At 46.7% G+C, this 22,133-nt stretch overlaps 2 protein-coding genes across 2 annotated transcripts; both read left to right on the forward strand.

Annotated features, from left to right (window-relative positions):
* Nucleotides 1-1,282: 1,282 nt before the first annotated feature.
* LOC117866552 (L10-interacting MYB domain-containing protein-like) lies at nucleotides 1,283-2,238 on the forward strand. Its single transcript, XM_034750793.1, has 2 exons — nucleotides 1,283-1,522; nucleotides 1,678-2,238. Exons 1-2 carry the CDS (start codon nucleotides 1,283-1,285, stop codon nucleotides 2,236-2,238), a joined length of 801 nt encoding a protein of 266 aa, XP_034606684.1.
* Nucleotides 2,239-17,745: 15,507 nt separating this feature from the next.
* Nucleotides 17,746-19,318, forward strand: LOC117866877 (agmatine coumaroyltransferase). Its single transcript, XM_034751169.2, has one exon. It carries the CDS (start codon nucleotides 17,837-17,839, stop codon nucleotides 19,238-19,240), a length of 1,404 nt encoding a protein of 467 aa, XP_034607060.1. The 5' UTR covers nucleotides 17,746-17,836; the 3' UTR covers nucleotides 19,241-19,318.
* Nucleotides 19,319-22,133: the final 2,815 nt, after the last annotated feature.

A 22,133-nucleotide genomic window follows, 5' to 3' on the forward strand; every position in this document is an offset into this window, starting at 1 on the left:
CGACTCCAGCAAAAAGAATAGCCAAACACCCCAACTCCAAAACTCCATGGAGCTGTAGTGCAAATGGGGGTGGAGTTTTGGAGCACCTCTTTTGCTACTCCAAAACCCCTACTTTTGAACCTCCTCATGGAGTTAGTGAATAATTACCCGCCAATGCTATTGATTAAGGGAAAAAATGATTCGTTCTTTCTTTTCTCCCCTCGAGCGCGACTCCTCCGTTTCTCCTCCAAGCCCGTGTGTTGCTGCGACGCCTGTTGCTGCCACTGCCCTACCCCCCGCCGGCGTCCTAGCCCTGCCGCCGCCCTACCCCCCGCCGGCGGCGGGAGCCCCGTCACAGCCCACCCTACATCCTTCGCCGGCCCCCTTTCCCTGCCCTCCCGCCGAGCCCCGCCGACAAAAGGGATCCGCCGCCGTCATCAAAACAGATCGACGAGGACCGCTACCTGCCGCTGTAAACCCACCGCCGTCAACGGGATCCGCCAACAGCCGCCTAAGCCCCGCCGTCTTCCACATCAGGAGGAGATCCCCCGTCGTCCCTGCCATCTCGAGGAGTTCCGCCGGCCACAAGGTATGGCAAAAACTTTTTTTTCATTAACTGAAATGCATCAGGAGGAGTACACCTTTAATTGTGCCTTTGAGGTTGATTGTAATTGAGTTAGCTGCCTTTGCTTCAAATCGATCTGATCAGAGATTACCTTGATTCAGATCAATTATGCCTTTGAGGTTGATTGTAATTGAGTTAACTGAAAAGGATGGTTGTCACTGCATTACCTTGATTCAGATCGATTTTGTCAATAGTGTCACTTCTGGATGCGTAACAATGCTTTTTTCACAATTCAGAGGTTCCCTTCTTTGACAACCTGCAATATTCCATTCTTGGGTACATGGTGGATCAAAACCAACAGGGCATATACAAGAGCCCGACCTTGTGCAAAGACCATAAGGTCCACAATATGAGTCGATGTTCACTGATAACTGATAAATAAGGCTTGATATGTAGCTATCCTATCCTTTCTAGGTCAGTAAATGTTGAACCCTGTAACTGAAACACTAGAAAAATAGACAAAAACTTCACTGGAGGTAATGGTGATCTCTGACTCCTTCATGCTAGTCCAAGTGGTCATCAGTCTAGCTGTAATAATTGATAGCTGCAATCAGTCCAAGTTGGTTCAATGATATACTCGAGTGCTGTGTGTGTATGAAATTGATATACTCTAGTGCTGTGTGTGTATGAAATTGATATACTCGAGGCCTTCTAATATGAAATTTGTGAGTTCGATAGATGCCTGAAATTGATTGGAATTCAAAGAATACTCGAGTGCTCTGTGTGTTGTTTGCCGAACAAGTTGAAAAAGAAAATCGGCCAAACACACACTTGAATGCACTTGGTTATGCTGAGGTTGAGAAAGGGTTCAAGGAAAGGACTGGAATTGTGGCTACCAAGGTTCGGATCAAGAACAAATGGGACAAGTTGAAGGAAGATTTCAAGGCATGGAAGAAACTAATGCTAAGGCAAACAAGGGCTGGTTGGGATCCTATAAAGAAGACTATTGCTATGGATGATTAATGGTGGAAAAAAGCTAGAGCTGTAAGTTGGTTAAAAAATTTTGCTATATTTTTTTTCCATATGTCAAACATGTTGGTAATACTTATAATAATATTATGTGCTTATTTTAGGACATTCCGGGTTGTGGCAAGTTCAAAAAGAAGGGCCTTGAGAATGAAGATGAATTAGCCAAGTGTTTTGCTGACATTACTACTATTGGTATTGATCATTGGTCTCCTCATGTTGTGAATGTTGAAGCAACCGAAAATGTTGATGTGACACAAGATGAGGCAACCAATTTTGAGCCAGAAGGTAATGATTTCATTCCTGAAACACAAGAGGAGGATATTGGTATTTCTCCTTCACCTGCGAGTGGCAAGAGACTGGCAAGGCCTGTTGACAGGAGTGGTAAAAACGCGAAGTCTGGAAATGCACTCCTAATTCAAGAAGCAGTAACAAGTATGGCAAGTTCAGCTAATGAATATGTTTCGAAGAGACATGGAAAATATTCTATTGAGGAAGTGATGGAGGTTGTGATTGCTTGTGGGGCCGGCTATGATAGCAGTGAACATTACATGGCGTCTGAACTGTTTGTGAAGAAGGAGAAAAGGGAGATGTTCATGACCTTGCCTACTAATGAGATTAGGTTCAATTGGCTTAGGAGGAAGTACAATGATAAATATGAAAAGTAGAAATTGGCTTAGTGAGAGTGATGTCATTTGTGTATGCTACTATTTTATTTTTGTCGCATGTGTGGTACATTTTATTTTATTGCATTTTATTTATGTATGGCAGTTGTATCTTACATTTCATTTATGTCAATGTTCACAGATGTCTTCAAGTGAGTCTAATGAATCTAGTGATTCTGATGGTGAATATTTTTTTAAAATGGTTGAGAGCTGTGGTAAGCTAGCACAAAGTTATCATGACTCATATATGGATAAGGCACCGCCGAGATTTATGTTTTCACAACAAAGTGGAATGGGATGGCCGATGGAGACGGTAAACACTCCAGGGGAGTGCCATCGAATGCTTCAGATGAATGAGGTTATTTTTTAGGATCTTCATGACGTGTTGGTTGAGAGGTATGGATTAAAACCATCGAAGCACGTGAATACTTATGAAATGTTGGCCATTTTCCTATTCACATGTGGTGGGTGTGAGTCAAATAGAAGAGGACAAAATAAGTTCAAACACTCAGGTGAAACCATTAGTAGAAAATTTCATGAAGTTCTAAATTGTGTGGTTGCCATGGCACAAGATTTCTTGAGACCAACAGATCCTAATTTTCGCAATGTGCATAAGAGGATTAGGAATGACAAGAGAGCATACCCACACTTTAAGGATTGCATTGGTGCACTTGATGGAACCCATATTCGTGTGTATTTATCACCTGAAGAACAAGTGAGATATATTGGTAAGACTGGAATTGCAACTCAAAATGTGCTTGCCGTTTGTGATTTTGATATGCGCTTCACCTATGTGGCTGCGGGTCAACCAGGTTCTTTGCATGACACTAGTGTATTGTACCATGCATTGGAAGCAGGTGTAAATATCTTCCCAAATCCTCCTCAAGGTAAAGATTTTTCCTTATGTTCCTTTTCATATTTGTATGCACAAACTTATCTTATTTTATATATGTGTAGGCAAGTACTATGTTGTAGATGCGGGCTATCCTAATCGTCCGGGGTATTTGGCCCCATACAAGGGTGAAAGGTACCACTTACCTGAGTGGCATCGAGGTATGGAATCAAATACTCCAAAAGAGAAGTTCAACCGTATATACTCATCTGTTCGTAATATTATTGAGCGGTCATTTAGAGTATTAAAAATGAAATGGCAAATTCTTTACAAGATGCCCGGTTATTCAATGGTCACACAAAAGAAGATTGTTACTGATACTATGGTTCTACACAATTTCATATGTGAACATGCTAGCGTTGATGTGGACTTTGCTAATTTTGATAGAGATCCTACCTACATGCCTACTATTCCGGAAAGATACAACAAGTATGCCGTGTCTCAACATGCCTCCAATGGATCAACTTCGGAATCAAGCTTTGTGACTATGGACACCTTTCATGATAGTATGGCTACATCAATTGCCCTAACATGGAATTAGTGCAATGATTATTGTAACGACCTTATTTTGGAACTATGAATTTATTTCAAAATTTTAAATTTTTGGAACATGTAACTTATTATTATTTTGAACTTCAATGCATGTACTTTCATTTTATATTTGTGATAAGTAGTTCAAGTCGAATCAGGGGCAGGAAAGGCAATCTACCCTCAAACTCCTCTTTTCTGGAGCTAGGGATGATGGGATACGAGGTAGGCTACGCTAGCGCAAATCAAAATTTCTACCGTGTAAAACCAGGAAGAACTGCCGTATAAGGATCACGGGATTACCACTCGACGCACTACTGGTGCGGAAGATGTAGATATGCGTCGATGCAGTGAAGACAATCATGTAGTCATACGTAGTCGATCAACGTAGTCGTACGTAGTCGATCACGTCCAGCAGCTTCTCAGCAGCTCGTCCACGTGCAACAAGATCGCCTCCGGTGCCGCGGCTCGTCGTCGGCTCGTCGTGGCTCGTCGGCGGCTCGTCCAAGTGCTGCAGGCGCAACACCTCCAAGGTATCCACACGTGCAGGGAGGAAGCGTCGCAAGCCGGACTGCTAGATCCGCGAGTTGCAACAGGCGAGGGCGTGGGAGGCGCGGCAGGTGTGTTTCGCTAAAAAGGTGTAAACCCTAGGGCGCCCCCACCCCTCTATTTATAGAGGTTTCTGACGGGCCTCTGGATCCGAGGCCCATTAGTACTTCTAAACCTAATCCAACTCGGATCTGATCCGAATTGGGCTTCCAGCCCCTTAAGTGTGTGACCCTATGGGTTCGGATACGTATAGACATGGCCCGAGTACGCCTACTCGGCCCAATAGTCGGTAGCGGCCTCTAGCAAGACGTGCCAACTCCTATATGCACACGAAGATCATATCAGACGAACCATCACAACATAATATACATGCTATTCCCTTTGCCTCACGATATTTGGTCTAGCTTCAAGCCGACCGCACTTTCTCGATCCCGTGATTCGGAATCCCTTTGTAGGTTAACTCTTAACCGTACGTAGCATGGCCATGCATTTTCGGATCCGATCACTCGAGGGGCCTAGAGATATCACTCTCAATCAGAGAGGGGCAAATCCCATCTTGATTGACCATGTCTCATAGCATGCTTCTTGACAAACCCGAAAGCTACCTTTATAACTACCCTGTTACGGCGTAGCGTTTGATAGCCCCTAAGTAGGTCGATCCACATCTAGAATACATGCGATAATCTCAGGTCTAAGGACAAAGCGTATATGTTATTTAAAGAGAGAACTACTTCTCGTGTTGGGTCAGTCCTAGCACATGTCTCCACATGTGTCCACATTATTAGTTCAACATCTCCATGTCCATGACTTGTGAAACATAGTCATCAACTAATACATGTGCTAGTCTAATATTCATGTGTGTCCTCACATGAACTCCGACTAGGGACAACTTTAGAATAACCATACAAGTAAAGAGTTTCACATACAATTCACATAATTGCAAATCAATTCAAGTAGCCTTCAATGGATATTCAATGAACACAACATACAAATCATGGATACAAATGGAATATCATCATCTCTATGATTGCCTCTAGGGCATACCTCCAACAGTCTCCCACTTGCACTAGAGTCAATCTAGAAGGTACCTAATACCCATAGCTCTTACATGCGCATCATGCTTAGCCTGCGGGAGTGGTTTTGTCAACGGATCAGAAATGTTCAGATCCGTGTGTATTTTGCATATCTTGATCTCACCCCGGTTAACGAAGTCTCGAATGAGATGAAATCGCCGCATTACGTGTTTGTTCTTCTGGTGGTTCCTTGGCTCCTTTGCTTGCGCAATTGCCCCATTGTTATCACAGTAGAGATTCAATAGGCTGGACGCATTCGGGAACACACCAAGCTCAATGAGGAAATTCCTTATCCAAACACCTTCCTTCGCGGCTTCCGAAGCCGCGATGTACTCGGCTTCTGTCGTAGAATCGGCCACCGTCTCCTGCTTGGAACTCTTCCAACTAACAGCACCACCATTTAGCGTGAACACAAATCCTGATTGTGACTTTGAATCATCTCTGTCGGTTTGGAAACTAGCATCGGTGTAACCTGTTACAACGAGCTCCTCCTCACCTCCATAGACGAGGAACATATCTTTAGTCCTTCTCAAGTACTTAAGAATGTTTTTCACCGCTGTCCAGTGACTCTCACCTGGATCAGATTGGTGTCTGCTTGTCATACTTAGCGCATATGAAACATCTGGGCGAGTACTTATCATTGCATACATGATAGATCCTATAGCCGAGGCATATGGCACTCTACTCATGCGATCCCGCTCATCAGCAGTCGTAGGACACTGAGTCTTGCTGAGATGTATGCCATGTGACATAGGCAAGAACCCTTTCTTTGCCTCTTCCATGCTGAACCGCTTCAACACTTTGTCAATGTAAGTATCTTGGCTTAAACCTATAAGCCTTCTCGATCTATCTCTATAGATCTTAATGCCCAGAATATATGCCGCTTCCCCTAAATCCTTCATCGAAAAACTATTTTTCAGTGAAGTCTTTACGGACTCAAGCATAGGAATGTTATTTCCAATCAGTAATATGTCATCCACATATAAGATTAGAAATACTACAGAGCTCCCACTAACCTTCTTGTAAACACAAGACTCTTCTTCGTTCTTGGTGAAGTCAAACCCTTTGACCACTTCATCAAAACGAATGTTCCAACTCCTAGATGCTTGCTTCAATCCATAAATGGATCTCTGAAGCTTGCATACCTTTCCAGCATTTTTCGGATCGACAAAACCTTCGGGCTGTATCATATACACGTCCTCAGCTAGGTTTCCATTCAGGAAAGCTGTCTTGACATCCATCTGCCATATCTCATAATCGAAATATGCAGCTATAGCTAGAATAATCCGAATGGACTTAAGCATCACTACGGGCGAGAAGGTCTCGTCGTAGTCAACTCCTTGAACTTGTCGAAAACCTTTTGCGACAAGTCGTGCTTTATAGATGTGAACATTTCCATCCATGTCCTTTTTTTTCTTATAGATCCACTTGCACTCTATGGCTTTAACACCATCAGGCGGGTCAACCAAGTTCCAAACTTGATTGTCTCCCATGGACTCTATTTCGGATTGCATGGCACTCTGCCATTTTTCGGAGTCTGGGTCCATCATTGCTTCTGCATATGTCGCAGGCTCATCATTGTCCAACAATAATATTTCCCGCATTTCGCGGAGCCTTGCCGACCTTCGTGGTTGTGGCGGTGCTTCTCTTGCCACGGGTATCTCAACTTGTTCTGCTACGTTAGCATCACTCATTGATTCTTGCCCGATCGGCTCATCTTGAACTTCTTCAAGATGGACTGTCTTTCCACTCTTTTCTCCTTTGAGAAACTCTTTCCTTGAACTTTTCAAAGGTTTCAGACTTGTGCCTCATCAAGTAGACATAGCCATATCTACTAAAATCATCAGTGAAAGTTATGAAGTATTGGAATCCTCCTCTAGCCGTCGTGCTCATTGGTCCACATACATCACTATGTACGAGTTCCAACAAGTCTACTGCTCTCTCAGGAAATCCTGTGAAAGGCGTCTTGGTCATCTTGCCTAGCAAGCAAGCCTCACATGTCTCGTATGATTCAAAATCAAACGAAGTTAGAAGTCCATCAGAATGGAGCTTCTTCATGCGCTTTTCACTTATATGACCCAAACAACGATGCCACAAGTAGGTAGGACTCAAATCATTAGGCCGAGGCCTTTTAGCACTTACATTACAGACAGGTGAACCATCAAGATTTAAAACAAATAATCCATTCACAATGGGTGCAAAAGCCATAAACATATTATTCTTAGAGATCACACAACCATTGTTTTCACTTGCAAATGAATAACCATCCTTCATCAAGCATGAAGGAGACAAAATGTTTCGACTTAAACTAGGAACGAAATAACAATTATTCAACTCCATAATAAATCCTGACGGGAGGTGGAGTTGCATCGTCCCGACGGTCAACGCAGCAACTCTTGCATTATTGCCCACACGGAAATCAACTTCTTCTCTTTCCACGCTTCTACTTCTTATCATTCCCTGCATCGAATTGCAAATATGAGCAACCGATCCGGTATCAAATACCCAAGAATTAATAATTGTATCAGCGAGAAATATGTTGTCTATAACATTAACAACAAGCGTACATGAGGTAGAAGTACTCTTACTTCCGCCATTCTTCAAGGAAGCTAGGTACTGCTTGCAGTTTCTCTTCCAGTGACCAAGTTCATGACAGTAAAAGCACTCTTTGTCTGGAGCAGGTCCAGGTCCAGCTTTAACCTTGGGCGGTGGGTTTGGCTTGGACGTTCCAGCCTTGCCCTTCTTCTTCCAAGAATTGCCCTTCTTCTTAAAGCTAGGCTTGTTCTGTATAGCCATCACATGGCTGGTACTAGCGCTTTTCTTGATGTCAGCCTCTGCTGTTTTAAGCATGCCACACAGCTCATTCAGACCCTTCTCCGTCCCATGCATATGGTAGTTCGAGATGAAGTTCCCATAGCTAGGCGGAAGAGACGAAAGAATGAAATCAGTGGCCAACTCTTGGCCCAGTGGAAAGCCCAGCTTCTCCAACCGTTGAGTGTAACCAACCATCTTGATTACGTGTGGTCCTACTGCTGCGCCTTCTGCTAGCTTGCTCTCAACAAAGGCCTTAGACACATTGAACCTTTCAGTCCTGGCCTGTGTTTGGAACATGTCTCTAAGCGCCACGATCATATCGTGCGCCTCATGGTTTGTTTCGAACTGCATCTGCAGCTCGGGTTCCATGCAAGCAAGCATAAGGCAGCTTACTTCGAGGTTAGCATCACATGCTTTCTTGTAAGCATTCTTAGCAGCATCGGGTGCATCATCAGCAGGTTCTTCTGGTAGTGGGTTGTCTAGAACATCTTCCTTTTTCTCAGCCCTGAGAACAATTCTCAGGTTACGGATCCAATCCGAGTAATTTGTTCCATTCAACTTGTCCTTCTCAAGGACCGAACGCAAAGCAAACGGTGTAGTGCTGCTAGGTGCCATTTAATCTACAACAAAAGTAATGCAAAATACACTAAGACAAACATATCCATGATAGAGCAAATTACATTAAACTATTTTAACAGAATCTACTCCCACTAAAATCAATATCCCTCTATTGAAAATTAGTGATTCAGGATCCACAACTAACAAGTCTACTAGTGAGCTTCAGCATCACCGCTAGCAAACAAGGTAGATCGGTAAGCAACTTTTGCTAATCATATCACATATGACTCCTGTTGTTGGGTGACATCTCCATGTCTCGGCGCCCAACCGTTATGCCCCAAGGTCCTTAACCGTTAAGATGACCTCGTTAAGCAAACCAACCCTTATGCGTGTAAGTGTCCGACACAAACCCGTCTAGTCAAGGAAAACTAGTGGTACCCTAATTTCATAGACCCACCACTAATTGTACAAGACATGGGACGGTGCAAGTTTTAGTTGGGAGGGCATACTAACTTAAACTTTGTGAGGGATCGTTCTACTTCTAACATCACATCATGCAGAAAGTAAAACATAAACAGAATAGCATTCACACAGTTGTGACACAGTATGGCCCGTTTTCATATGGTGATCTCCATCTCCATAGAACCTGTTCACCATGGTGATCTCCATCTCCATGTTCCATGTGCGCCATCCTCCTGGTGATGAGTCCTCCAAGAACTAGAACATGCTATTACACCTAATAGCTAGTAAAGAATCTAGTAATGAAGATTACATAGTTGCTTGGATCATCACAGATTGGTACGCAGACCATTAAATACAATAAAGTGACAACACATATGGCTCCTGCCGTGTTGCCGTACGCGCGACACGCAAGTCACGAATGAGTTACACACATGCATCACATACACAAGGGGGCCATACTGATCACAAGATACATACATACATCCTGCAAAACAGAGTTAGGCGCCCTAACGTTCCAAACTTGGGAGGCCCGAAACTCCATCTTCCAAGCCGAATTTGGGAAATCTAATTTCATGTGTAACTTTTTCTGTAGATCAATTTTCATATAAAATTCGCCCCGATCCGAGATCGTACCGAAAAGTTACGGCTGATTTACCGAAGCATACGCATACGGCAAAAATCCCGACCCCGGCAGTAGATCTCATCTACTATTGCACATCCAATGCGCCTGGCGTATGACCCTGGATCTCGATTCGACCAATCATATTGATCTTCGCTCACTGCAACTGGATTTACGTGTATCACTTAACTCCGATGGCGGAAACCGACCGGTAGGAGTATGTCATTACACTACCATTGCAGCAAGGGCACGAAACCAGGACATAGATCAAACGGAAAACTCGCATATCTCCATATGCACACATCCCGAATCCAAAACTAAGCAGCTACGGCTCTGATACCACTGATGGGATACGAGGTAGGCTACGCTAGCGCAAATCAAAATTTCTACCGCGTAAAACCAGGAAGAACTGCCGTATAAGGATCACGGGATTACCACTCGACGCACTACTGGTGCGGAAGATGTAGATATGCGTCGATGCAGTGAAGACAATCACGTAGTCGTACGTAGTCGATCAACATAGTCGTACGTAGTCGATCACGTCCAGCAGCTTCTCAGCAGCTCGTCCACGTGCAACAAGATCGCCTCCGGTGCCGCGGCTCGTCGTCGGCTCGTCGTGGCTCGTCGGCGGCTCATCGGCGGCTCGTCCAAGTGCTGCAGGCGCAACACCTCCAAGGTATCCACACGTGCAGGGAGGAAACGTCGCAAGCCGGACTGCTAGATCCGCGAGTTTTTGTAGGTTAACTCTTAACCGTACGTAGCATGGCCATGCATTTTTGGATCCGATCACTCGAGGGGCCCAGAGATATCACTCTCAATCAGAGAGGGGCAAATCCCATCTTGATTGACCATATCTCATAGCATGCTTCTTGACAAACCCGAAAGCTACCTTTATAACTACCCTGTTACGGCGTAGCGTTTGATAGCCCCTAAGTAGGTCGATCCACATCTAGAATACATGCGACAATCTCAGGTCTAAGGACAAAGCGTATATGTTGTTTAAAGAGAGAACTACTTCTCGTGTTGGGTCAGTCCTAGCACATGTCTCCACATGTGTCCACATTATTAGTTCAATATCTCCATGTCCATGACTTGTGAAACATAGTCATCAACTAATACATGTGCTAGTCTAATATTCATGTGTGTCCTCACATGAGCTCCGACTAGGGACAACTTTAGAATAACCATACAAGTAAAGAGTTTCACATACAATTCACATAATTGCAAATCAATGCAAGTAGCCTTTAATGGGTATTCAATGAACACAACATACAAATCATGGATACAAATGGAATATCATCATCTCTATGATTGCCTCTAGGGCATACCTCCAACAAGGGACACCCTCCCAACCAAACACCCTCACCAGACAGCTCCAACTCCACCTAGAGCTGGCTCCACCTGGAGTTCTGGAGTGGAGCAGCTCCACCCAGAGTTGGAGTCATGCCAAACAGGGCCTTAGTCTGGCTCATTATTTCTCTTTTTTTTAAACGCCAGCCCGTTATTTGTACGTGGGTGGGCTGGGGAATTTTCTCGCTCCTTAGGCCGACGACGATGGTCGTCACCATTTTGTTTGTTGGTGGGATTCTTCTTGCTTCGTTTATCTTTATAAGATATGGTATGACTTGACACGATCTTCCAAATAACATTTTAACCATTCATTTATTCTATATTATATTGTTTATAAGATATGGTATGACTTGACACGATCTTCCAAATAACACTTTGACCATTCATTTATCCTATATTATATTGTTTATGGTTATAAATTTATAATCATATTATGAATCCAACCATATAAAGTTACATTATAAAAATAAAAAATAAATAGTCAAATTATTGATCAAAGATTGCAAACTTTGAATCTTGATATGCGTGTGCGTGTAAATAAAAACGGAGGGAGTAATATGAGTATCATTAAAAAAAGTGACCACAGTGGGAGATCGAACCCACGACCTTCTAATTCGTAGTTAGCTGCGCTGTCCACTATGCTCACTACTAGAAATATGAGCATTCGTCCTCGGCCTTAGTATCGGTTGCATTTTAATTTGGTACTTGTGCCGGAACCGCCCAACTTAAACTGGCTTAAGTGCGCCTAATTGCTGTCAGAATAACAATTATCTAAAATGCACTTAAAACAGTGTAAGTCCGACAGTCCATCGAGTGTCCCTAGGACTCCTCGAAACATCCACGACATGTCTCATAGCCATACATCAGGATCACTTTCACGATGGGAAAGCATCAACAGATATTACATTTTTACATATATATCAAATACAGATTATTACAAACTATAGTTTGAAACAAACCTAACAGTGCAGGTTAGAGCAGTACTAAAAGTTTAAATCATAAACCAGTCCAGGCAAATAATTAAACAGCTGAGGTTTATTCTATGGTATAATGAGACTCGTAAAATACCCTAGTTCTTCGGGGCTTCTCCCTCCGTGGACTCATTCTGAGTTTCTGAAATAACAAGGATCCCTGAGTACAAGGGTACTTAGCAAGACTGACCCGACTAACCAATATAGATAGTTTTTCCAAAAACTAAATGATAGCTGGTTGGTGTACTGGCTGACTCACATTTTGCGGAAAAGTCTTACTATAAGTGGAACCTTAACTTTATTCTTTTACTTCTGTTTAGTTTAGTTGTTACCTAACCAGTCTAGATGAATAAAATATTTTGAGCACTCAGTGGGACTGAGTCATACGGCATATTAAACAGCTGAGTTTTATTCTATGGTATAATGAGACTCGTAAAATACCCTAGTTCTTCGGGGCTTCTCCCTCAGTGGACTCATTCTGAGTTTCTGAAACAACAAGGATCCCCTGAGTACAAGGGTACTTAGCAAGACTGACCCGACTAACCAATATAGATAGTTTTTCCAAAAACTGAATGATAGCTGGTTGGTGTACTGGCTGACTCACATTTTGCGGAAAAGTCTTACTATAAGTGGAACCTTAACTTTATTCTTTTACTTCTGTTTAGTTTAGTTGTTACCTAACCAGTCTAGATGAATAAAACATTTTGAGCACTCAGTGGGACTAAGTCATACGGCATATTAATTTCAGGAAAAACATTATATTCGACTGGATTACACTACGATGCTTAATGGTGATCAAGTGAATTCATATCCGAGAATTGCGGCGATCCGGACCGATTTACATCCTGCAGGAGATACCCGACCACCAACTATGTACAAGTGTGCCGGTTGTACATAACAACCTTTCGATTAGCCGTACCCAAAGATTGGGAAGATGACTACCCGAACCCAGGGACGCACCCCCACATAGGACCCCATGTCTGGCCTGATCTCCTCGTGAGTTTCAGGCAACACCACTGCCATTCTCCAGCACGTCAAGCACGGGTACGAAATATTCCCGATCAGAGAGCCAACTAACCTACTAGGCTTTACTGGTCCCATACCCAGTAAGCAACCAGGTAAAATCACCTGATCAAAGGTTAAGACAACGAACGAGCCATAACCAAATTAACTTAGCAGACAGAACTACCATCTCTAGCTTCTGTCCACATTTCCAAATTCCAGGCTATTTTCCTTGATTAACATGTATGACCAAATTAACCTTAGAGTTAAGTAACCAAGTTACTTGAAGGTATCCAAGCATTGCTAAGCATAGGATAGTTACTAATTAGTTGACCAAGTGGCAAAGTTGTCCTGAAAGACAAGATATGATTATGCACAAAAGTAGGTTGCAATCAACTCCTATACTTAGTGCGCACATAAGGAAATAACCAATAATTGAGCTCATGATAGTGATTTCCGAAAGTAGATGGGTTTAGATGCATCGGGGCTTGCCTTGATCCACAAAAAGATTAACGTCTTTCGACGATACTGCTTCACAAGGGATCAACTTGACAATCTCCTCAAATTCCAAAGGTTCTTCAGATAATTCCAAGAATTCCACTTCTGGAGCTTCAGTGTCTGCGATTTAGTACATGCAGGAGTTAGAGATGCAAACTTTTAAACACAAGACTACACAACTTTCCTTCATGATAAAGTTGCATGCCAACAAATGTTTACACAACTTATCTTTATGAGAAAGTTTCAAGCCAACACTAAACTACCCATAAAGATTCACCCACAATTTTAGGTTTCTTTACTAACCTAACTTAAGCCTTTTTCTTTTATTTTTCAAAAGCATTATAATTATTTTCTAATCTCAAAAATTAATTCATATGGATTAATAATAATTTATGAATAAGAAAGTATTATGCAAAATTTTATGCATTTTATAAATATTAAGCATTTATTTAATAACCTTTAATTAAAGGCACTAAATAAATACCTAATTTTTTAATTTTTCCTAGGGTTTAAAAAAATTTAATGCATAAAGGAAAATAAAACAACCCTAGCAAAATTGGTTTCACGAATTTTGGACAATTCTACAATTTCCAGTGAAATAAATGGTGAAACAAGCATTTAAACCTATTTTTAAAAACCAGAAATCCTATACTTATCCATACCCCCCTGAAAAACCTTTCTCACTCACCCCCGCCCTACCCCTCTCTCACTACCACGTGGGCTCGGGTCAGCACATAGTACCCCCAGCCTTGACTGTGGGTACCAGCGCGGGTAGGCGCCCTATCTCGCCGGCGGCGAGGTTTCCGACGACGGGACTTGGCTAGCTTGACTCGCCTCGACGATGCGCACACGCTGGTGGTGGTGTTGGGGTGGCTCGACCAGCGCCGGCGACGAACGCGGCGAACAGCAGGTGGAGCGGCGGCGCTAGGGTTTCCGGCGGCGGACGGGTCAACGGCGGCAACTCTATGGCAACAAGCTTGCGCAGAAGCTTTGCCTCGATCAACAACGCACAGCGCACACCTAAACCTAGGTTCCCCATGGCCGGAGCTAGAGGTTCACCTACAGTGGCCATGGCGGGGGTGGACACAGGACGGTGACGACGTTCCGGCCACACCGGCCACGCCCTAAGCCAACAAACGAGTCCTACACCATCTACGGCTCACGCATGACCCACCCGTGCCCTCAGACGGCGACCTTATCCCCAACAACCATGACCTCCACGGTGGCGGATTCTTTACCAAAAACAGAGGAGCGGCCGGTTGCGAAGAAGATGACGGCAGGCGGTGTTGTGGTGGAGGAAGTTGGATGGTGACTTGCTGGACGTGTGCAGGAGGTTCAGGTGGAGGTTTGGGCGGAGGGAATCGGCTGGCGGTGGGCGGACGACGGCAGAAAGCGCCGGCGGAGGTCTTTTAGTACCAAAGTGATAACACCACTCGGTACTAGGTGTTATGATCCGGTACTAAAGATCTCTCCACAGGTTACTTCAAAATGAAAGCATATCTATCTCCATCACATGTGATGTGTAGATAAGATGGTAAGAAAGCCTCGCGCGAGGCTTGAGGTTGTGAGTTCGAATCCCACGGAGCGCACGTGCATATTACATGTGAAAATCCAAAGAGCGCGATTGCGCGTGTGCGGGTGCCTCGTGGCTGTTTACCGGATTTTTTTCTTTATTTTTTTTGCGAAAAACACATTAGTACCGGCCAACCCTCATTTACTTTTAATAATGTATTTATTTGCTAAATGATTTTTTCCCATAAGGCTTTGGGCCATGATTGTGTTTTTTGCGATGTTTGCATGAAACTCTGGTCTTGGAAGTCCTAACTCAAATTGTGCGCGCGCGAGGTCAGCGTTATGGCCTCTTAGGTTTAGAGCCTCAAACAACGTGCCAATGCAACACTAGGCATGAATATGAACGGAAAATATTTCCCTATGTTCACATTTTATCATCGCAAATGGAACAGGGATAGCCAGGAACGAAACATACGTGTCTTCAAAAATGGGCGGCCACCGGAAATGATAGCCGGGCCACGTGTTAATACAAAGTTCTATACGTACCATGCTTAAAAGCTTAGGCACCCGCAATGGGTGCCGATAGGCTCTCTACGAGGCTTCACGTAGGAAAGAGAAAAAAGGAGAAAAGAAAGTGTCACTAGATGTAGCGAGAGCCGCTAGCACGAGCGGGCCCCACCATGTGCTTTATCCTTTCTCCTTTCTTTGCATCCTCAGCCTCGCGGTTGGAGAGCTTCAGGGTGGAGCGCCCGGCGAGTGCAGGGTGAGGCTAGCACGGCCGGAGAGCATGGGGGTGGAGCAGCTGGCGAGCACAGGGTGGAGGAGCTCGCTTGGCTCGTCGCAGGGACCAGAGAGGGGACGGCCACTGTGGGACCCGACAGGAGGCATCTCAGCCCCAGCGCCTGGGCACGGGCAGGGTAAGGGAAGGGTGTGCCGTGGCCACCAGCATTAGGGCGAGACGGCATGGTCGGAGCAGGACTCCACGGGCACGAGGCTAGGAGCAGGTCGCGCGGCAGGAGGAGGATGGCCGTCGAGCCTCACGAGCAGCCACCACTCAAGGCCTTGTTGAGCCGCGGCCTGGAGGGGTGGAGCGGGGTTGCTGGCGCTACCATGGGAGGGGACACCGGCGCAGGCGATGTCACATGTGGTAGCCGACGGGCGGGGTGCGGACGCGACTGGAGGGGCGGGAAGAGCCGCCGGTGCGGCTGGCGCAGCGGGAAGCTCGGCCCGACCATGGCCGCGTGTGAGGGTTCCGCATGTAGTCGGGGATGCCAGGGCAGCAGGACGGTGGCACTCGAGGCCGCCGGGTCGGAGCGGAGCGGCCGGCTCGGTGGGCGGCGGCCACGACCGGCGCGCACGGGTGCGGAAGTCGAGCTGGAGTGGAGCGGCTGGGTGACGTGGTAGGCGGTGGCCGACGCCAAGTGCGGGCAGGAGTTGATGCTGGGCTGGAGCGAGGCGGCCGACCGGCGTGGTGGGCGGCGGCTGGTGACCCGGGGCCCATGGGACTTGGGAGTTGGGAGATTGAGAGTGAGAGAAAGGAGGCGTGAACAGCCTCTGGCCAACTATTCAACACTGTTCCTGCAACAGACCCGGGGAAGGCGGCAGCGGGGCCATCCTGGGTGCCGGTGTGGGCGTTGTGGCCGAGGGAGAGGCCATCGGGGATAGCGCCGAGGCGATGGGCGGCTTCGCGGTCGGGGACCAAGCCGGGGGAGGTGGCAGCGGGGCCATCCTGGGCGCCGGGGTGGGCGTCAAGGCCGGGGCCTGCGCGGCCGCGGTGACGGCGAGAAGCGCGATGATGGCGGCGACCACGGCGAATCGGGAGAGAGAGGTTTGCGGGAGGAAGAACCTGCGGGAGGAAAGAGAGAGAGGGAGAGTGCAGCAGGAGGAGAGAGGGACCACGTTTAGGAGAAGTTGGATCCATTAGTACCCCTTGGCCCTCCTAATGAAAATAGCCCTCATTTAGGAGTGCATTTTTAGGACCTATGTTTGGATGCACAAGTCCTAAAATCATCTGTTCAGCATCTCAATGTTGGCTCCAGACATTTTAAATCTATCTGTACAACCTACTAGGTATTAGAAATATTATAATCTTGTTAGATTACATGATTTATAGTTACGGCCTCTCGTGACCCTCCCCGATCGACAGTATGATTTTGATTTGGCATTGCAATCATGCTCCAGAAGTCTTTAGCTAACCTTATTCTTTTGGACCTTGTCAGGCTCGTCCTATATACTGCACTTGTCTTGAATGATAAGGTCAGAAAGCAAAGTTTTTTAGATGGATTAGTTTTTCTGTTACAACATGCTGGAATTCATTTCAAATTCAGATGTGCTTAGGAAAACAGCTACTTAAATATAACAAAAGCAATTCTAGCACTCTTCATGTCTTTCTATTAGGAACAATCCAAGTTTGTATTTATTTCTTGATCTTCAAAAATCTTATCATTAATCGTACTTGGTATTTTGAGATGTACCATCCGTAGCAACATGGGCACGATCGTGCTACGAATCCACTAATTAATCACCTCCCTCCTAATCTGTCAACAACAGTTGAAAATGCCCGCCGGAGTAGACAAGGGATTACGATGGATGGATGATCATCAAGGGAAGGGAATGCAACAAATAGTCAAACAGCAGGACCAAGCTAACCGCAGCACGTGCGGGCGGGTTGGGTAGCTACTACCTAATTTCATCAACATGATCCCAATATATATATGGAATACTCCATAGACTGCATGTAGTAGCAGCTACCCATCATCGATCCATACGAACAATGGCGGCGGCCCCTGATGATGATGCCGCCGGCGGCAGCAGCAGCCGCTTCCGCCTCCGCGTGGTGGACACCGCCCTGGTGACGCCCGCTGGTCCCGCACTGCCGCCGCTCTCCCTCCCGCTAACCTTCTTTGACGTCAAGTGGCTCCACCTCCCCCCGGTCGAGCGCGTCTTCTTCTACCGCCTCTCCTCCCAGGAGGCGGCCAACGCCGACACCATCCTCGCCACCTTTAAGGACTCTCTGTCCCAGGCTCTCCGCGTCTTCTACCCGCTGGCCGGGCACATCGTCCTCCCGGTGGCGAGCCGCCACGAGCTCGTGTACCGCCCGGGCGACGCCGTCCCCTTCACCACTGCCGAATACGACCTGGACATGGATGACCTCGTCTCCTACGACGACCCCGTCAGCGTGAGGAGGTTGGCCCCGCTCGTGCCGCAGCTGCCCAAGGGCCGCGCCGTGCTGGCCGTGCAGGCCACTCTCTTGCTCCGCCGCCAGAGCCTCGCCCTTGGCGTCACCGTCCACCACTCCGCCTGCGACGGCGCCAGCTCCACGCACTTCCTCCACACCTGGGCCGCAGCGGCGCGCGCCGGAGCGCCACCGCCACCGCCCCCGGTCATCGTCGACCGCATCCCGGACTCCAGGGGCCTCTACGACATCTACCTCAAAAGCCTGCCGCCGATCATCTCCAACGACGCCTTCGAGTTCGTCAGCAAGCCGCCCAGCTCCTTCGAGGACAGGCTCCTGGCAACGTTCACGCTGCCCCGGAGCCTGCAGGAGAGCATCAAGGGCGTCGTCGCCAGCGAGGCGGCGCGACGCGGCATCACGCCGCCACGGTGCTCGTCCATGCTCGCCACTTACGCCTTTATCTGGTCCTGCTACTGCCGAAGCCGCAGCGGCAGCGGCAGCAAAACCACCAGCTACTTCCTCTTCTCCGTGGATCATCGCGCTCGGCTGATGAAGTCGGCCGTCCCAGCCACCTACTTTGGCAACTGCCTCTGCCCGGCCATCGCCACCGCGCCGGAGGAGGAGGTGGCGGCCGCGGGCATTGCCGGCCTGCTGGCGGCCTGCGCGGCGCTGGCGGCGGCGTTGGAGGAGGAGGTGCGCGAGGGGGCGCAGGACACGTGGCACGCCTGCGTGGACCGAGTCAAACAGGCCGTGGCCAGCGGGTCCCTCCTGTCCGTGGCCGGCTCGCCCAGGTTCCGAGTCTACGACGTCGACTTTGGCTTGGGCCGGCCGGCCAAGGTGGAGATGGTGTCGGCGGCCAAGAGCGGCGCCATGCCGATCTCCGAGGCACGCGTCGGCGGCGGCGTCGAGGTGGGCGTCTCTCTGACGGCGGCCGATGGTGCCATGGAGCGGTTCCAAAAGAGTTTCGCCGACGGCATCGCCTGCCTCTCTCTCTGCGACTAGTAGTAATTAATAATCACGGATTTCCCGGCCGTTCCGTTTCCAAATCCAAATGAAATAAAAAATGCAGTTTCCAAATAATCACTGGTTCCCCGGGCGTTCCGTTTGCCTGATGATTTGCATCTAATCGTTCATCATACTACTCGTTCCTAAATTTTAATTTCCCCCCACCATCACCACCAGCTCGTTGCCTTTTAAGCCTAATTAGTCCATGATTAGCACTAGCATCACATTGTCAAATTATGGATTAATTAGCCTTCGTCTGTGCAATTGTTTTATAATTAGTCTATGTTTAATACTCCTAATTAGTATCTAAACATTCGATGTGACATGGACTAAACTTTAGTCCGTAGAACCAAATAATCATCATCCTTTTAACCTTTTATAATCATTCATTCATTCATTCCTTATCAATCATCCATCACTTAACTTATACTCCACCAGTCAGTACACTAATTAGGTAGACTTAATTTGTGTGAGGATAACTGTTCAACACTGTTCCTCCAATGAAATTTGTTCTATGTACGGGAGCATTTCATTTGTAGAATATTTAACTTACTAAAATTTATTCAGTGATTAATAAAAATATTGTATATCATGCTCTTATTTTGGCCATACCTCTCCTGAGTCAGTAGCCTGTTATGTTTAGGCTCTCAGTCCCCGTTTAGCCGCAACCACTGCGTGTGTGAGATCTTTATCTCGTATATGCGTAAGGGCACTACCATTTGCACGGCTGAGATCTTTATCTCTGTATGTATGCTGGCACTTAGGCGTAACAGGTTCACCTGAGGCTTTCACGAATGAAGGCGTATTCTACGCAAGGAGATTATCAATGGCTAAGAGAAGACAAAAGTAGTTGGCATTGCGACAAAAACAGAGCGTGATTGCACGAAAGAGTTTGCTGCCCGCCGACGAGTAGATGTTGTGCGCAAGAGTTGGCAAAGTGTAGCTCTGTAGGGTAATTCCCGTTGAGAGGCGTACACAAATAATTAGTCGGCGTGTTGCCCTGCATGCGGAAGATAAACCGAAAAATAATTAGAAAAGTGACTGAGCTTGATTCATGGATGATTGACGACGAAGCCGCGGCGGTCGTCGATGAAACCGCGACAGTTGTTGATGAAGCTAACTAGTCGAAGTCAATTCCGACTAGTCGTTGATGGTGTGAGCTTTGCCTTGACTAATTTTCTAGTCGAGACGAGGAATCGGAGTAGTCGTCGGTGAGCGTCACGATGTAGTCGGAGTATTCGTCGGCAAGCATCACGATGTAGTCGGAGTAGTCGTCGGTGAGTCGCCTGTCGAAGTAATCGAGAAGGGTAGTCGAAGTAGTCACTGATGAGTAGTTGACGTAGTGGCCGATGAGTCGATGCGGCTGGATGTTGATGTAGTCGAGGTTGACGTCCATCGGAGTAGTTTCAGAAGAGTAGTCGAAGTAGATGTCGGCGGGTCACCGAGCGCCCTCGTGAAGTTGTAGTCGTAGCTCGTGAGCTCGTCGATTAGCTAGGAGCTTAATGCTTGCATGTACGTCTTCCGTGTGCACTTAGTAGTAGCACATTAATTGGATGGGAATCATGGAACAGCGAGCTACTCTGGCTCTTTTGGATTCCGTGGTTTGCTTTGCTTTTCTATCTTTTCTTTATCAGCATCGACACAAGACAAAGGTCTTCAACGGTGCACAGGTCAACGGGTGCAATGGTGAAGCTCTGCTTCGGACTCGAATTCTGAAATTGGCTCAGGCTGCCGCTGAACGTCCTTGTTGAGCTGGTCGGATGGAGCGTGGCCGAATTTGCTTCCACCTCAATCTTGATGCTTGGAAAACTTCTGAAGGATCGCTTCGTTCTCCGGAATCCAACTCGGCGACTTCAGTTTTGAACAAAAGCGAGTCGCCGGTCGGATGATGCAGGACAACAACTTTGTCGCCCAAAGTAAATTGATCTTGATGATAAGGTTCTTCAAGCACGTCCGATGATCTCGACGATCACCCCTACCTGGCGCGCCAGCTGTCGGTGTTTTATACTGACAACCTACCAAGGGGTACCCTGAGGTAGTGGATTTGTCGGTGGGGGGATTGTCGAACCTGGAACTCAAAGGTAAAAGTGAAGACACAAGACATAGATTTATACAGATTCGAGCTGCCGGAGTAGCGTAATACCCTACATTCTATTTGGGGTGTTGTGTATTATGCCCTGCGCTTGGGTGTTGAGTAGCCTAGTTGTTGTCTATTGATAATGGTTCTACCGATCTAGGTACCCTCGCCCTCCTTTATATACTCCAGGGGACGGGATAACTAGTAGGATTACATAGGATGAGTCCTAGTAGGATTACATGGGATGAGTTCTAGTAGGATTACAGGGGAATCCTAGTAGGAGTCCGACTTCTTCCTTCTTTTCGGGTATTGGGGATCTATCCTCGACAGTGATGGCAGCAATCTTCTCAGGATTAGCCTCGATTCCTCGATGACTGATGATGAACCCGAGTAGTTTTCCAGAGGGTACACCAAATATGCATTTTGTTGGGTTCAGTTTCCACCAGTATGTTCGCAGGCTTGCGAAGGTTTCTTAAAGGTCCACAATAAAGTCGTTAGGATTTCTAGTCCTTACGATCCACGTACGTCTCTACGTTGCGGTGTAGTTGGTCTTTGAAGTACTTTTGGATGGCTCGTTGATATGTGGTGCCTGCGTTCTTCAACCCGAAGGACATTGTAGTGTAGCAGAAAGCTCCGTACAGAATGATGAACGTGATTTTGATCTAGTCTTCCTCCTTGAGTACCATCTGGTGATACTCCAAGTAGCAGTTAAGGAAACAAAGTGGAGCGCACGTGGCAGTGAGTCAAGTTGGAAAGAATCAGAGTTCCACGAGGAGATGCTAATTAACCTCATCAACACCAAACTTTACCCGC

Source organism: Setaria viridis, chromosome 8, assembly GCF_005286985.2.
Source record: "Setaria viridis chromosome 8, Setaria_viridis_v4.0, whole genome shotgun sequence".
NCBI classification, from domain to species: domain Eukaryota; kingdom Viridiplantae; phylum Streptophyta; class Magnoliopsida; order Poales; family Poaceae; genus Setaria; species Setaria viridis.

Bases quoted from the DNA above. Each gene is read 5' to 3' on its own strand.
- LOC117866552 (XM_034750793.1), top strand. From the start codon at position 1,283: ATGCCTGAAATTGATTGGAATTCAAAGAATACTCGAGTGCTCTGTGTG. The intron at 1,523-1,677 runs GCTGGTTGGGAT...TGCTTATTTTAG, and splicing joins TAATGCTAAGGCAAACAAGG to GACATTCCGGGTTGTGGCAA.
- LOC117866877 (XM_034751169.2), top strand. From the start codon at position 17,837: ATGGCGGCGGCCCCTGATGATGATGCCGCCGGCGGCAGCAGCAGCCGC.